This window comes from Lissotriton helveticus, chromosome 4_1 (assembly GCF_964261635.1).
Source record: "Lissotriton helveticus chromosome 4_1, aLisHel1.1, whole genome shotgun sequence".
Taxonomy (NCBI): domain Eukaryota; kingdom Metazoa; phylum Chordata; class Amphibia; order Caudata; family Salamandridae; genus Lissotriton; species Lissotriton helveticus.
This window is the reverse complement of record NC_136063.1, coordinates 709,101,904-709,120,122: the sequence shown is the minus strand read 5'-3', so window position 1 is coordinate 709,120,122 and position 18,219 is coordinate 709,101,904. Positions and strand designations below refer to the sequence as shown.

Here is an 18,219-nt window from a genome sequence, read left to right as displayed (position 1 = left end):
CCCCTGCTCCTTTATCTCACTCTTGCTGGTTCCTTCGTTCTCCCTTTGTGACAGTTTTTCCGTATTTCTCTACCTCGTCTTTCCAATCTCTGTAAAAATCTGATGCGGGAAAATAAGTACTGGTCCCCACAAATAAATGCCGGTGGCCCCCCACCGGCAACCACTTGCTCAAATTAAGCACTGTCTATTATTCGCTACTATGCCTTTGTGTGATCCACACGGCCCGCGTTAGGCCTGAGATATAGTTTAGAGAGACTTCAGTCCCTTCCAGTCTTCTAATCGAAGGGGAGGAAACATCGTCACGGACTGAGAGATGTGCTTCATGTTAAGAGATCTCCTTTGCTATGGGCATGTTTAGCGAGGAAGATATGCCTCATAGGAGGCTTCCCTTCACACCTGTCCCAAAGCAAACAAGGTCCCAAATCTATGAACAGGGCAAGACAACTGTTTGTAAACAGTAAGTGCATTGGCGAAAACACACTAAAATGTTGGAAAACAAAACGTAGAGTAAATATATTGTCGAAAATATTCCGTAAAAACTGTATTCAACATTTCAACAGAACCTTTTGGGTGCAACGTGAAGAACAGTATAAAACAAGTCAAACGGAATAGGTAAAGAAAAGCTATGTAAGCAGCTTTTCTGCTGATGGCAAAGACATCAAGCATTGGCAAAGCCAGTAGATCTGCTTTTGGCATCGTGGTGCAGTGGTTAATGTTCTTTTAATTTCTTTTATTTTCTTATTTCAGGCCTTTGCCACAAAAATATAAAGGAGAAAGTAAGAAAACATTTCACTGACTAAACATGGTTGCCATACGCTATCATTAAAAATGTTAAATTTGAAAGAAAATTGGCCATTGCATATTCAGTTGAGTACTTCATAACAGGCAGATGTCCTTAGAACATGTATAGACTTTTTTTCACTAGTTTTAATGCATATCACAGGTAAATGTGATTGGTGGTGAATAACTGTAACTTGAAGGCATACAGCCGTATTATGAGTTCGCACAGTACTCCATCACAAACATGGAGAAGTAGCTTGTCTGCCACACTCTGGGTTGGCCCGCTCTATTTAGAATCAGATAAACCATAATGTTTCTGTTGGCAGAGCCTCTGTTGACATTGGGTCGTTGGTCAGAGTACCTCATTCTGGATATACTTTTATCCCTGTTTGGGACCAACAAAGAATGCCTGCCGGTCCCAAACGGGAAAATAAATAAATGACTCCCACACAATGGCAGAAAACTTCCAGCATGTCTGTCAAAAACAAAACGGTTGTGTGGGCGTACTGAATATGGTACCTGCACTGCAAAGCTTCAGTGCTTTCCAGAAGAGCTGCCTTGGTGGCGGCTCCTCTGAAGACAGAGATATCCAAATATGAGGGGCTGTAATCTGCAAAAGCAGCAGAGTACATCCCTCAGCTGGCCTGGCAGAGGAGAGAACAGCCCACACATAGCTAAATAAGACCCTTAGGTTAAACACACAAATGTGACTTGAAAATGGTAAAAAAAAAAAAAGCTCAAGAATGAACTAAAAAAGCATTTGCAAAGTCAAGTATTAAAGTATATTGTCTGAACCCCTTTTGCTAGGCCCTTTTCCTATTTTTCACAGAGCATCTTGGTGCTGGCAGCGTGGGATTTGCAAATTTACAGTTACAGTGTTTGTTTTATTATCATTCATTTTCTCTCAAATCTGAGGCATTTACCAACTGCGTTTTCCAATATTCTCCCTCTAATCAGGTTTTGCCTTTACAACATCTCTTTTCACTTGTAGTCTAGTCAAATTAAAGTAATCCGTTTGCTCTTATTAAATGTTAAAACATTGTTAGTGAATACGAAAGGGATTCTATTATGTAGACAGATTTAGGGACAGCTGTAGGAAGCTGCCTCTTTATATAGTGGACCAAAAAGAGGTACACTGTGTAAAGAATCCAGGTAAACCCCAAAGGAATTACAGAGGCACAAATGGCACCCAAAATGCTCTCTTTTGTGGTAGTTTGGGAGAGCAGTTAGGCATACCAGAGAGTAGTGCTAAGCATGTATTATATGCATAAAGCCAGTATATGAGATGCACACTCATTAAAGAAATCCTACATTAATTTATAAAAAATAAATTAATAATTACACATACTTTCATATAAATTTAGATACCAAGATCATCGGAATCAGGTAAGTACTTTTCAAGCTATGAATTTTTACATTTTTCAGAAATGGACACTGCATTTTCTGAACTGCCAATGTTATCTTACAGGGGAAAAACATGAATTACATTTGGTTGCACATGTCAGTGACTTACGGCACTATTCTTCTAGACTTAAGGTGAGCAAGGGGCAGGGTCCAAGGCCACACCAACAGGTCACCTCAGGAGGCTCTGGGGCATCCGGGTGCAGAGGTGTATCACGGCGTCTGGTGCCCAATTCACTTCAAAGGGAGAACAGTGCGGTCAGAAAGAGGCTGCAAGCAGGGACTGGGGCACCAGTCCGGGTGAACACAATGGGGAGCTAGACCCTTGAGATCCACTGAGACACAGGGACACCCATGGTCCACTTCTACTCGGGCTGTCGGGCTAGGATGCAGTGGTGTCTTTTGGCATCGGATCTGGTGCTGGAGTTTCTCGCAGTTGGAGGGAGCCTTTAGAAAGAGTTTGCAGGCGGCGACTGGAAGTCCAGCCTGGGCAAACCCAGACAAGGGCCTGGCTCTTGTGGGTCTGAGGACCCGTTGGCACCATTACCTCCCTAGGACTCGGGCTCTGGGGCGCCAGTGCATAGGCGCTTTGCGGTGTTGGGTGGCGGCAGTCACAGACTCACTCTTGGTCTTTGTTCTGCTACAGAGGGGCAAACAGGACAGCTGTGCCACTCTCAATGTGGGTCTCACTCTCCCTGAAGTCCCTCGACATGCAGGTCTGTCTTCCTCTGCATTGGTATCCGGTCTGGGCACAACAAGCCTTAGCCGCTGCAAGGGGATCAGTAACCCAGGGATTGGTACTGTGCTGCTACGGTCGACCCTGGCTTCACCACACTTGGAAGGAGGATGAATCTTACCTGTAGGAGCACTGCTATCTCTTCCTGGGAGGCTGCTGCATCTGTAGACTCTGTAGGCGGCAGGACAGTGTACGGTGTCTTGCTTCTTTTGTGCCTGCGGCTGCAGGGGAGTAGCTCCTCTACTCCAAGGAAGTTCCTTTGGCAATTTGCAAAGCACTGGCAGACCTCCAGGTTTCTTGAGGTCTGCACAAAGGCAGGACAAATCAGTTGCTCCACAAAGGTTGGGTGCAGCATACAGGCCTGCGTGGTTGGCACCAATTCAGTCATTCTCCTCGGTTCTCGGGTCAGCAGTCTTCTTCTTACACTCCTTGTTTTGTTTCCAACGAAATCTGAAGATCTGGTATCAGGGGGTCCCCTAAATACTCAAGTTAGGGGAATTAAGGGGAGTGAGGGGTAGTAGCCAACGGGCTACTTACCGATGGGGTCACTATGCCTCCTACATGACCACTTCCTGTTAGAAGTGGTCATAACCCTGTCCAGAATCCCTAAGTTTGCCATCATGAACATGGTCAACTCTGAAAAGTCGTGTCCACTTCAGGTAGCCCATCTTAAGGGTGGTAATAGCCTGGGGGTGGGCATGCCTTCCTTACTAGCTAATTTTCCAACCTATCCAGGGGCCAAAGGGCTCTGGCCTAAGGGGGTCAACTTCCTCTCCTGTGAGGTAAGCCAGCCTTGCATATCAAAGGGGTGGCTTCTTTGAAGCTCCCCTGCCCTGGAATGAGAATCAGCAGATCTTCCTGTGGGAGGGGGTGTAAACACACTCTATCCAAGCAGGATTTGTTTCTGCCTCCTGTGGTTAGAGACCCTCACCTTTGGGGGTCAGAAACTTGGCGGCAGTCTGGCATGAACCAGCCAGTCAGCACACCAGTGGCTAGTAGGTTTTCAGGGGGGACCTCTAAGGTGCCCTCTGTGTGCATGTATTAGTAAATCTGACACTTGCATCAGCGTGGGATTTTTAATACCAGGTGTTTGATACCAAACATCCCTATTTTCAGTGAAGCCATCAAATAGCTAGGGAATTCTTTTCATCAGTGTATAGCACATGCTTTTAAAAAGGCTTCCCTGACCGCTTGCAATATCTAGTAATAGAACTATACATCACTGGGGCACATCTGCTCATGCAGATATATCCTCGCATAAAATATAATGCACCTTGCCTTAGGGCTCAAAGGCCTGTTGTCGGGGTGTCGGGCTTTCACTCAGGGTTTGCACCATGTCACGTAGCCTGCAATGGCAGTCAGCATAATTTCTACAAGGACCTCCGACCCTTTAAAAAACACTGTCCCCACTCTTGTGTTCACCACACCCACCTCCACTTGCACTAAGATACACATACATTTCTCTCCTACAATGGCTATGGGACCAATGCTATTTAACACCAACTTAATAAATGGTTTGCTCAGCCTTGCTAAAGGCATTTTGACAAATGTATATAACTAAAAATTGTAGCCAGTCAAAATCAGGCAGACAAAACTCCTTTACAAAGAAATGTCAAAATGAAAAAAAACACATTTTTTCACAAAAATATATGTATTCATGGAAAAGGAGTATGACCATTCGGATTAAAAATGTTGCAGCAGTCTTAGCAGAATGGGGCAAAACTAGGCATAGACAGGGAAGAGGTTTTAAAAGAAACGAAGGTGAAGAAAGGAAGAGGAACCCCTCCCCCTTTAAAAAAACACAGAGTGTCAACAGGAGAACCCATATTAAATGGAACAAAGCAAAAAACACATATAAAGAAACAAATGTTTCTTCAAGAATGGCTTTCCCCTGTTGGTTTCATGAAACTGGTGAAAAACATGCATAGAGAAAAATATTTCGATAATGGTACGGCCAAAAGAACTTTCTAAGAAACATTTTTTTCACTTTTATTTTTTGTCTAAACGCATGAACCTTTACAAATATTAAGTGTGAGTAATTTGGAATGGAGAGAAATGCTGCACTGAAGATTATAGAGAAACTGCATAAGACAATATGCAACCTCTAGAGTTTTACCTTTTGTGTCTTTGAAAGAAGGAGAGCTTGGAATAGAATTCGCCTTAAAGTATTTGGGCTTTAATGGGAAAGTGAGGACGGACAGCAGGCATATTGCGGATACAGTGACGAGGATTAATGAGAGGTACAAGTGGTATTACTGCAAGCAAAACTGTGTCAACGAAAGTGTGTGTTGTATTGTTGGTACGTAAGTAACCCATTGTGACTAACTTTGCATCTGTGTTTCCGCAACCTCATACAGGATGTGTAAACATGTTTTGGTTCTTGATATTGGGGATCTGTAGAACTTAACCTTTACAGATATGGTCAGCTGGTATACGAAGGTGACAATGATGTCAAACCCATGTATAGTAAGTGTGCACGCCGTCCGCGGCTGTCTCGTCATTAGCAAATGTTAAGCAATAATTCACTTAGACCATTTTGTCTCTAGATCTGTAGCCTAGAGACTTCATATGATGTTAGTATGTTTCAGCTATGTTCCTGTTGCTCACTAGTTTATTAGTCTCTCTGTAGCTTGTACCCCTCTCTGTGTTTCCTTTGTCTGGTGTTGGGATCTTTAGATCTTTTTCTTGGCTTTTGTAAATAGTGTCGGGTGCATCACTTTCCTTGTCTTTTCTGGTAATAGGGACGCGTTAGGTTAGTAGGTTATGCTAGGTTATCCCTGGTGTTAGTAAGAGGGCCAGTACAGGACTGAAGAGCTGTATGTGGTGGTTCAAGATTAAACCAATAAAGCTTGCTATTGACTTTTGTGGGCTCGATATCGGTGATGGTGTTTTCCTCATAGGTAGAAAAGGCAATGTGTACTTAAGAATAAGGTTCAAAACAGCATTTCAAAAATATATTCAATAAATAAGGAAGGAAAGACTGACTCAAAAAAGAGAGTTTGAGATCATTAATTTAGAGAAAAAACATAAATATTTACTAAAATGCAATACAGAAAACATGATCAAGGCTCAGTTCAGTAACTGAGTCATAAGTCAGAAATCATTTGCCATGAAGGCATTTAGGACTTTTAAGATAGATGTAGCAAAGAGGAGAATCTGGAAACAGACTAAGTCTAGAGTGTAGAGTAAATCGACAGAGAATGGGGAAGCATCTGTAGAGGCCTGGTAAAGTCTTTCTCACTCCCAAATGTGAGTGTCTTCTATAATGATTTTCACCATAGAAAGCAATTGAATATACAATGTCACCATCAGATGAGCAAATGTATCATTATAGCTGTGAATCCCAATTCAGCATTGAAAAACGTCGTATAATACCACTATTATTATTATTATTAAATGTATATTCCATCTACCCGCAAAGGGTTTCCTGGCACTCAGAGTGAACAGCAGAGGGAAGGGGGAGGCCTATTTGCTGAAAAGCCAAGTCTTAAGAGACTTACGGAAGAGTAGAAGTTTGGATTGCGTACGGAGAGATAAAGGCAGAGCATTCCACAGGACAGGGCCCAAGTATGAAAAAGAACGACCACCCATGCGGGAAAGTCTAACCTTTGGGATCTGGAATTTAGCTTGGGTAGATGACCGAAGAGAGCGCGAGGGGACATAAGGACAGGCTAAGTGTTGTAGGTAGCTGGGGGATCTGCCGTGCTTAATACGGAACATGTATGTAAGGGCCTTGAACATGACCCGTTTCTCCACTGAGAGCTAGTGAAGGTTCCCCAGCATGCTCGAAATCGATGCGGATCTGGTTGCTTGGCAAAGTAATCTGGCGGCCGAGTTTTGCACTCGCTGTAGTTTGCGCATAACGTCTTTATTGGCCCCTAGATAGAGGATATTCCCATAATCCAGCCTAGATGTAACAAGGGTCTGGACTACGATACGCTGGGTATGGCAAGGTAACATTAACACGATCTTCCTCAACCATCTTAGAATGGTGAAACAGGTGGCGGCAACCTTGGTGACTTGGTGACGCATGGATAATGAATCATCGATGATAAAGCCAAGGTTGCGTACCTGAGTGGAAGGTTGCGGTAGTGCGCCCATTTCTGGGGGCCAATGTTGGGGGCCCCACAGGTCTCTATCTTTGCCCAGGACCAGAATCTCCGTTTTGTCGCCATTAAGTTTTAAAAAGTTGGCGTGCATCCAGGACTTTGCTGGGGCCCGTCTTGAGAGCAGAAAAATGTTAGCACTATCCCTTAATATAAATATATTAAATTGTTTTTGACCTAATGTCATCAGAGATATCAGATCAAATGTATTGCAATAAACAATGGAAAGACTCATAGTTGAACTGTCTTCAGTGAGCAGGAAGAGCCTTGAAACTAACAAAAGGATTCTTCCGGAGTTCTTTGAGTACAACATATTATTACAAAACAAACAGTACATATTTTGCTGTGTATGGTGTCAACTGAGATCTTTAAACACACAATGCTGCTTATTATGAATTCAGCAGCCATGTTTTACAAGATGGATTCACAGCATAATTGAGATCTAGTTAAGCAAAGGCTAGAAAGCACACTTATGCAGGTCACAGCCTTTTTGATTTAATTGTAATATATTTATATTAAAAGGTACACATACAAATAATTTGATTTCCCTTTACACAGATGACATATTCTCTACCTATGTGATATTCCCTCACTGGTTCTCCTGGCCCTGAAGGAATTGAAACGGTTTGGTGATGTGTCAGGATAATATGTTAACAGGCGAAATCTTACATTTTCCCACTGTTGCCTCTTACGCAGGAACGTAGAAGCATTGTGTATTGGTATTACCTCTGCGCTGGGAATACAAGTCTTTCAGGTACCTACAAGCCCAGATATACCAAAATGAATTTGATATGATAAACGGCAATGTCATGAAAATCTTGACAGGCAACAAAGAATCTGTCAAATTCTGGAGAAAAAAATGCCTCTGTCGTTGAAGGGCTGGTTCTCTTTTTCAAACATTTGTATTACCTGGACTACTATATATCTTTGTGACACTGCCATGATGCCTAACAAGGACATTCTTCTCTGTGTTGGATGGAACACTGGTTGACCTGGTTAGGGAAGGAGGACACCAGAGATGTTTCCTGAAGAAATTACAGCTGCCTTTGACAAAGAGTGTAGAGGTGCCCAATTCGGAATTATACGATGTAGCAGTACAAGTGCAGTGAGTGGCAGAGTGGGTGGTGCATGTCGCAAATGTTCACCTGAAATAGGTAGGTGATACTAGGGATAAATGTTTTGAAGCATATATTAAGCCTTCGCACCCAGGGCCTCATTACGATGTCGGTCTGAAAGGTTCCGAATGGCATTCGGATTTTACTAACCCGTGTCGGAACCCATGTTTCTGACCGACTCAGAAACATTTCCGACCGACCGATTACGATAGAAGATAACCATTGTCTTTCCAACTTAGTTCCAACCGGCATTCAGAGACTCCAAGTCAGTCAGAGCTGAATCGTACAGCTCTATGGACCCATTTCCGACCAACGTATTACAGTGTCAGATTCGGACAGCCTTCCCGAATCGGTCTGTCCAACACGGAACGGCTATCGGAAATTGACTTTGGAGGCCCGTAGCAGGACCCCTTTCACCCAGAGGCCTCCGGTTGGGTCCCGTGGGGGTACCCATGGGACCCCTCTTTACAACCATGTACAGTGTGGCAGGCACCATGGGGTGCCTGTGACAGGGTGCACGTTTTCCGCAACCACCCCTTTTTTCAATGGGAGCCTGTGTTGTCGGTCGGAACACAGGCTCCCACTGAACTCAATGGGAGTCCGACCGAATGGTGTTCGGAAACATCGTAATCCGTCGGTCGGATTTGCTGAACCTGAGTCGGTCAGAACCGATTCCGACAAGGAGTCGGTCTGAATGCTTTCCGACTGACATTGTAATGAGGTTCTAAGTCTCATACATTACCACGCCTGGTAGATGTGGTCTAATATTGCTGGAAATGGGTAATACTGCTTACAAGAGTGACAAACCCAAATACACCTCATCTGCCGCTATGGTCCTTACCGAGATTTAGTGCAATGACGGATAGAATAGATGTGCACGTTTGCACTCAAACCAGATAAAAAAAACGTCAGAGATTTAATAATAGATGAGCACTTTGCTGACAACCCAAAGTTTTTCCCTACCTGTTGACCAATTTCTAGAACATTATGTGCTATTCAGTCCCGCCAGAGAGACCAGGGGATACATCAAGATGGTCCCGTCGCACAATATGGCTCAGGCTGTCCTGACAATAGGCGGTGAAGACATTTGGTGACACATTTCTACAATCAAGTAATAGCGCAAATAAAGACATTACTGATCATGATTAGGACAGTCTGGAAGCGAGGCAAAGGAGTGTTTTGGAGCACCCGCTTCCAACTGATTCGATACCACGTTACACTGCCTGGTAGAATCCGCAGAATATTCTTCATGGTGTCAGGTGTCTGTCCTACATGTGCTGCTCACAATGCAGAACTCTTCCATAAGTTCTGGGCCTGTTTGAAACTGGTACATTATTAGTCCAATGTCCTACAGCTAACAGGCCATATTGTTGATCTGGACATCCAATATACCCCTAAAACCTGTCTTCTGGGTATTTTACGGTACAGAAAAACTGCGAGGTGACTAGATTTACTGACATAGCTCTGCTGTTGGCTAAAAGGCAAATTGCGATGCAGTGGAAGAGTGGTGCAGCCCCTTCATTGAGTGGGTGATGGTGGTAGTTGGGAAAATGGGCGAGGCAGAGGTCTAATTGTTAATGAATCTGGTTCGGAGAGGGGGCAAAATACCCAGAATCACAAATTGAGATTTATACCTGGCCCCATACTGAAGGATGATCCCCCCCTTCCCCCCTCCCCCCTCCAGGTGCTTAATCTCAGTAAGCCTTATATTCAGTAGGAAATAATGTCCATGGGGTCAAGTTGGTACCTAATAGATGCATTGGTGCTCTCCTCCTCACCTATGACAGTGGACACCTTGGATCTCCGTCAAACCTGAAAGAGGGTTCACCTGCAGATTGTGTGATATTATAATGATGATTTTATACAACAACAATAATTTGAGATGCTTTTCCTTCTTTAATGAAATATTGATTGTTTTTTCTGTGGGTGTTGGGTTCTCAGAGTATAGTTAGTTTATTGTTATTTCTCATTTCCTTGTTTCCGTTTTCAACACGTGTTGTGTTTCACAATAAGCATTTAAACCTGCTGGACAACCTATCTGTTTATAATGTGAAACCAGGATCATGAATATGTGACCCACGAGACAAACGTGAAAAGATTATTGCTGTTAAACAAAAATTCGATACAAATATATTTTATAAAAGATATACAAATGATTCACATCAGAAAATAACTCCTTTGCTTTTATGAAGTATCTTGTATTTTTTTCACTGAGACGAAAGTTATCGACAAACGCCAGGATTTCGTAACCAAATCTTTATCAGCCTAAGGCGGATTTCCCAACTATTCCGTGGTTTGACCAACAAATCATATGAAATAAGACTCCAGAGAATAAACATGAATAACGTTTACAGAAGGAAGCAAGATGAAGGATATGATCATGGAAACATTCACATTTCACAGGGAAATCAGCACTGTAGATGAGGCAAGCATTCTTCATTCGGTGGTTAGTTACCGAACTAGAGAATGCAATATGAGATTGCAGGGTGGGTAGTAGTAAGGAAGCAAATATTTTGTTCAAGAAAAGGGACAACATCCCGGTAAAACTGGTGGAGTCGTAGATTGTTAATTAATTAATGTCTGATGCCGGCTTTGGGTAGTAGTATCCTAAAGTATGGTGTGAAGATGGAGACTGGTGCATTTTTTAATGAGAAATCGGCATGAAATTGGGCCTGGAAGTCTCAGTTACTAACCTCTCTGTTTCTGTGTGGTAAACTTTGGTGTGGTTTGTCCTTTTGACTCATGCAGTCTTGGTTTTTCTGTGGAATATCATTCCGTGCTTTTGGAGCCAGTGGCAGGTATGAACCTCCACCCTTACACTGCTTGTAGTGTGGAAAAAACGATCTCATCAGATGGGAAGGACGAATATTGGTACCACTTGACTTGTTGCATGACTTCAGAGTAACTGCATTGCCTGAAGGTTTCTTTTTGTATTATTGCACAATTTTATTATTTATCATCATTCGCATACCACAGCACTCAGTGTGATCAAAACAAACTTTATAATTCATTGATAATTGCTTTTGAAAACTGTTACAACAGCTGGAATAAAGTCAATACTTACTGATGCAACGTGTTTTCCTAGTTTTCATTCTAAAGGGCTACTACCCATGAACCGGTAGCAGTGTTAATCCTTTTGGAATTGTATTGCTCTTCCCTGGATTCGGTCAACATACAAATTCAATATTAAATAACCTTTCAGAATTAAATGTAAAGCATGTTAGACTCCACAATAAAAACTGACAAGTATTTTAATGAAAACCATGATGGTTTATTAAAAGTTAAAGGCATTGAGGAAAGCAACATAAATGGAAAGGAGAGAGTCAATACTACAGGGGTAGGAGTAAATCAATAATCATATAAACACATGAAGTTCGTAAAAAGCAAATAATGAAATAGGAGAACAGAATATAATTCATCTCAAGCAAGTAAGTCATAAATCACAGGTCCAGCCAGCAGAGTGTAGCCTTGTAAAGATCAGGGGCCAGTGAGGCCAACACTCTTCGGGTAAGGCACATTTTATAGGGTGAAATATAATAAGATTCATACATTTGGTATGACTGAGCAAAGGTCTGAAATCTCATCCAATCATGTTAAAGACTGAACAATACAGTTAGAAATCACATTCCTCAGCACTATCCCACAGGTTCCTATAATGTAGTTCCCAAGCTTGTTGCTCCTGAAACACCTTAATAATTAGTACAAATATCGCTAGAATCAAGGTTAAGTTCTCATTAGAATCACAAAGTAATCCCAATAGGTGAGACCTGGATAAATCATGCACTATGCTAACACAGATTGAAAACCAGGGCACAAGTCCTATAAAAAGAAGCGGGGGGGACTGACCAAGTAAGACAATATGCAAATGACCTCATGACGTCACGACGTAGCGCTATAAAATAAATAAAATAGTGCTGGGACAGACTAACCCATCTGACAGTCTTATAGTGTCTGCTGGGGGGACGGCGTCCTGTGAAAAGAGTGGGGGGACGCCGTGTACCTGCGTGTACCCCCGACTCGAGCCCTGTTGAAAACAAAGCATAATGTTGTACATGAGAGAATGACGTATTTAAAACATTGTTTTCAAAAGATATGTTACCCGCTGACACATGTGAGGAAAGGACAGAAAGACGACTGCGTGCCAAGAATAAAATGGCTGCAAAAAGCAACTAGTATTTTGAAATTAAATCCTATACTATTCATGTTGAAATAAACCCAACTTCTCAGCAGAATATATTGAATTCAGTCTGTGTTAATTACAGCATATTCATTGTTATGCATTTTATTTAAACACTATTTTTACCCAGCAATCACAGTGCCGTCCTTTTTAATCCATATTATTCTCTATATCTTAACACTGGTTAGTACGCAGCAACGTAGATCTCCGCAGATTCCTAAAAAGGAAGCTGTAACTCTAACGAGGGAAAGCTTGTTCAACTTTAGGTTTAAATTCTCCTGCCCTGGACTATGTCGCAGAGATCGCTGCTAGAAACTGGTATTAATGGAAATAAGGATGCACGCCTGCTATGAGCACCGGCCCTCCCCCTCCCTCACGGTGCCACGGTGGGGACCACACAGTCCTCGCTGCAACCTGCTGCTTGGGTTAACAGCTGTCGAACTCTTTCTTTGGAATATACAATGGAGCCCGGTCTGAAATTCAATCGAGTAAACTCTTTGTCTTAAGTGAACTTAAGCCTTTGTACCACAGGAATCACTGCACAAAGAGTCTACTAAAATACAGCGCTTGGGATGCGACATGTTTTATAACACCCCATCGACTGCTGAGGTAATCTATACTCCACATTATCTGCACTTTAGCTCTAAATTGAGTGTGGTAAAAATGTAGCTCAATAGTAACCCATTGGTTACACATGAAACCTCCCCAAAGACCCCTGTTCATTGACCCGAGAAAGAAAAAAGTGACAGCGTGAGTGTCTGAGGCCTGACAGATGCCAGCCTCAGAAACCCCTGGTCGAGGCGCTCTTCATGCGTGAGGCTGCGAGGCAGGCGGCGCGAGACGTGCTGGAATAGCCGAGCGCGGGAGGCAGCGGCTGTATAAGAGAAGAGGCGGTTGGCAGGGAGAGCGGGCCCTGCGCGCGGGTGGGTTTGGGGTGTGCGCGTGGCGGCTGCTCCACGCCGGATGCCGCCCCGCACGCGCGCCCGTTGAAGGCCCGGTCTGCTCCTGCCTCGACCGCTCTCCGCGCGCTGAGGAGATGTGATGAGTTAGCCGGTTGCCATGGCGAGGGACCTCCCGGCCACGTGACCAGGATGCTGCTCCGGGTGACGTCAGGCGCGAGCGGGCGGGGGGAGCCGGGGAGCTGTGGCGAAGCAGCAGCAGCAGCGGCCAGACCCCAGCGACGGCACCTCCGCACACACAGACAGACGGCGCTATTGTGAAAACCGCCCCAATGCCCGGCCCAACGCAAGCGCTGTCCCCCAATGGCGAGAACAACAACGACATCCTGCAGGATAACGGCACCATCATCCCCTTCAGGAAGCACACCGTGCGGGGCGAGCGCTCCTACAGGTGAGGGTCGGGGGCGAGGGCATTGCATAACACTGGCACCGAGGGCTGCCCCTGCCAGCGGGCCGGGGGCACAGCAGCGGAGCCCTGGGCACCGGCAGACGCCCTGCACTGCACCCTGGGGAGGTGGCAGGCCAGATGATCGCATGCACTGCTCTGATTCCAGTGCCCCCACCATGGAAGCGCTCTCCTCATCACTGGCTGCTACTGCGTGCAGTGAGATCTGCACGCTCCACGCAGTCTGTGTATGAATCTGCAGCCCTTTAATGCCCTGCTCGCATCGCTTCCTGCTGCACGAATGGATGGCGAGCGCGGGGCGCCTGCTATTTCAAGGGCTTCTTTTTGTCTGCGCCTTTTCCTTTTCCGCTAATGAGAGCCGAGCAGCGTGGCCAGATGCAGCAGAGGGAGCGGGGGAAGTGGGAGGCAGCCTGCCCGGGTGCGTGTGGCAAAACATGGATCCCCATTAAACGCAGGCTGCAGCAGCAGGCTCCGATGGCAACACTGCCAGGTTGAGGAGCTTTGTGAGGCTCAGGCCGCTGATTGGTGCGAGGGCTGACAGCACCGGTCGTGCTGCTGCTGCTGTGCGTGCATGCACCGGGATTCCTGCCTGTACCCAAACCCCCTAGAGACACACGGGTACAGCAGGGGATCCGCACATGAAAGAGAATTTCTATTTTTTCTACTGCCGAATTAGCACATAGGTTTAGCAATCCCGCGCGCTCATATCAGGCAGAAAATCACAACATTACGAAGAGCTGGCGGGTGTGTGCCCTGTCACTGCCTTCTGCACTCACTCAGCAGATGTATGCTTCGCTGGCTTTCTACATTAACGCATTTCACCTTATGTTTACGGAGATAAATCCATTAAAGGTACAGATGAAGATTCTTGCACAGGCAGTGTGCTGTTTTTTGCAGTGTTATGAAATGTTTATTGCCAGATTGTTTTGTCTCGCCTGTGAAACGGCTGACGTAGAAAGAATCCTCCACACCCCAGACGTGTCAACTTTCCCGGCAGGTTTCAAAGTCACACATTCTTAGCGTGGAGGGTTCGGTACAAGTGACTGCATTTACACCCATAGCATGAATAAATACCTTGTTTTTTAAACACTTTTAATATGATGTATAAAAAGATGAAAATCATGTTTATAATTCTGTACCGTATATGTGGACGTGTGTACCTACATTGGTAATTGTTATACTGCCAATTCACTGACAGACTATTTACTTTTCGAGGCATTCTGTGTTGTGCCACGCGTCTCGCGTGGGAGCTCACGTTGTAGCTGTCACTGACCTTCACAGACTGTTTGACATCAGCATGTATTTGTAAAATGAAATGTGTATTGCCCGTCCACAACAGAAGTGCTGTGCTCTTCGCCTCTGCTAGTTTATGGCTGTTGCTCGGTCTGTGATTACTGCGCTTTGTTACAACCAGTTGCCCACTGGATTGACAGTCTGCCTCCGGCGTATGAAATGAGAATGGCCTGCTGTTAAGAATAGAAAAGGGAAAGAATCTTGACCAGAGGCCTTCTGAGACTGGAGGCCATCGCCAAGGGACTTGTCGAGCAGGCTTTGTGCTGGTTGCCTCTTAAGACATGACTGTGTTGGGGGTTTTGAACAATGTCTGCAAGGTCTAACATGCCATCTGTTTTTTAATGGCCACGGCAGTGTCAGGGTGGTCTAAAATACACTACATGATGATGGATGAAGATGCTTCAGTTAATCTTACAAACTGGAACAACATCTGGCTGGCACTCCCACCCATTGTATTTGGCCGTTATGTGATCATAGAAGATAGACAACCACATGCAAAATCTTAGTCCTGCCCTGGGGTTACTTGTGCTCCCTTTCTTATGGGGCACGGCCAGCAGTTGATACTGGATAGTGTCTCTTGGCATAGGCCCCCAACTCATTTGCATATAGTTGATCTATTTCTGAAATGGTGTAGCCGTGCTAAAATGATTCAATGGAATACTATTCCAAACTGTTCCGAGTTTATGAATAAATGTTCATAATCGTGAAATTAATTTGTCTCCATAAATGAAAACACCCCTCAACCAAAACATGGAGCGTTTGAGCTTAACTCTAGAAGAGCTCAAGCTGCACCTCACCACTGAGCACCATCAAGGGCTTAGTGCATTTGGGACTGTTTGTGTTCATGGGATGTGGCTTGGTAATAGTAGTTCGTTGGACTGCCCTCTGGTGGCCAGGCCGTGACTGATTCATTTATGGTTGGTCCTGTTCAGATATGGCACAGATGGATTGAGAATGCTGAGACTGTGTTCTATTTGCAGAATTTGCCAGAGGTTATCATTAATTAAATTATTCTGCTCTTCAGCTGTTTTACAGTACAATGTACAGAATATTTAATATTTAAAATACAATACTCCATCACTCAATTTGTTGGTATCTAATTTCAGCCTGTTAGAAAATGTGTTCCATTTTGTAAACAACCATACTGGTTTGGTAGTGAACGCGATGTTACAGTGTGAATGCACAGGTATGGTATAAGCACTTAGCAGGTTTAACCTAGTAACTGAAGCTTAATAATTCTTGCCCTGAAATATAATTCAGTTACAGTTCATTATAGTATTTCATGAATATTTAATAGAAAGAGGTTTGCTGAAAGGAGTTGAGCACTCTTATCTCCACTTTGCGGTACACTGTTGATTTCACAAGAGAGCTTCTCCTAAAAATATGATTTCTAGAATATATTCATCCCTTTTTAATGTATCTAACTTTCTGTTGCATTTTATTAATTTCAAGGCCACTGGAAGTATAGGCAGGGGAGGGTCAAATTATGCAGCAGGTTTAGTAAATTATACAGCATGAAAACTTAAATTATGCGGCACGTTTTGTGATAGTTTTACGTCATTATTTTGTCATTTTTAAGCTTTTTAACACTGTCTGAGCATTAGTGGTACCTCATTAGTACCAGTTTAACACCCAAATATAACAATAGGCTACAGAAAGGTGACCAGTTAACCTTTGCAAAGGGGCTTCCACTGCGCTGCAACACGCGTCGCTGCGATTTTACTAACTTTTTAACCGTTTGAGCTAGAAACAAAATGTTATTAGTAATCGCCTTAATATTTTTCAAATTTTTCTTACGATAAACTCATTTTGGAGTTAAGGATAACATTAATCAGATGTCTAATAGGCATTGTATTAGGACATCACGGCCTAAAGATGAGATCTTGGGGAAAACAGTTCACTTGAAACAAACCTAAGAAAGAGACTGAGAGACTATAATCAGTGCAATTGTGGTACCTTGTGGCCAATGTCATGCTAAAATGGCGAGTTTTCAGTCAAAACGGAGAACCTAATCTTTTCTGCATTAATTGCACAAATCACCATTCCAGTAACTAGTTGAAGATTGTTAATGGAGGAGTGCTGTTATCTTGAAACACGTTAGTGATTACGTGTGTAGTCTCTATGTGCAAAGGAAGCCATCTTGAACTTTGCCTGTGTCCTTTTGAGAGAGCGGCTACTGCGTGACATTGAGCCCGCCTCAGGGAATACGCTGCCACATTTAGCTCTAATTGGAGCTTTGGAGAACCCGCAGTTTGCAGCTTTGCAGAGAGTGTTACTATACTCCCACCTCACTAAGGTGCAAAACATAAGACCAGCAAAAATAGTGGAGCGAAAAAGCTCATCTGTGCTGACAGGAGGTGCGTGGTAACCAGGTGGAAGGAAACAGCAAATGGTGGGCGATTGCCTAGCAACCGGCGGCTTCTAGTATAAATTAATCCACAGAAGAAATGGGAAAGTTGACAGAGGAGCTTGTTTCCATGACAGTAGTCAATCTTGTTTAGTATTTTGACTGTTGAAAGAATAATGAAAACTATCATTTGTCATGCGATTTCTGCCGAGAACAGTTTTTTTGTGTTAATAGTGCTATATACAGAATACCCTTGTTAGAAAGCCATGTTTCTCAATTGTGTTTAGTGATGTACAATTCATGTTACGTTTAAGGCATATATATTTGGTTGCTTATCCGTTAATTTGTTTATGAGTTAATTTTGAAATAGAATAATATTGCAAGCTTTAACAAAATATGTTCTTATAAGTATATTGTGCAATAGGTAGGTATTTGCATGTCAATATTTACAACCCATACCTGGTTTGTGCCACACGATGTTTGGGGGGAAAACCCAGTTCTGATCCTGCTTTGTCATGGAAAAGCCTAGTAATTTTTTCTGAACTAATTCTGCCTGGTTGTGTCGCTCTACCACATCGTAGGGTAAGCCCAGGATGAAACTCAGTTCACCTCCCTGCATTCAACAAGGCCATGCGAGACCTCTCAAGCAGCTGCAAGCGTTGAACTGTGCGTTTGTCATATGACACAGATTAAATTCATTAGATACCATACGATGTGATGTATCATTTATTGAATACCTGAGTTTGAAACATAAGGTGTGGAGACTTCAGCCAAAGGTCATGGTACAACACATACTTTACTCAAGAGTCTGACACCATAGTTTCTTTTACATCTACACGAGTTAACAACATCTGAGATAAAATAGGTTACCCTACCAGAATTGCTTTAAAAGAGTAGAG

General features: G+C 43.7%; 1 protein-coding gene across 4 annotated transcripts in view; it reads left to right on the top strand.

The window, feature by feature from the left end:
- The window catches only part of MAPRE2 (microtubule associated protein RP/EB family member 2), a 1,024,543-nt gene that overhangs the window by 572,113 nt on the left and 434,211 nt on the right, over positions 1-18,219 (top strand). The window contains exon 1 of one of the 4 annotated variants that reach the window (XM_078687329.1): positions 13,432-13,665. The exons of the other annotated variants lie outside the window; for them this stretch is intronic. Coding sequence (XP_078543455.1) covers positions 13,547-13,665 — 119 coding nt within the window. The 5' untranslated portion in view covers positions 13,432-13,546. Of the gene's footprint in view, positions 1-13,431; positions 13,666-18,219 lie in introns of those variants that run through there. 4 annotated transcript variants of the gene reach the window in all.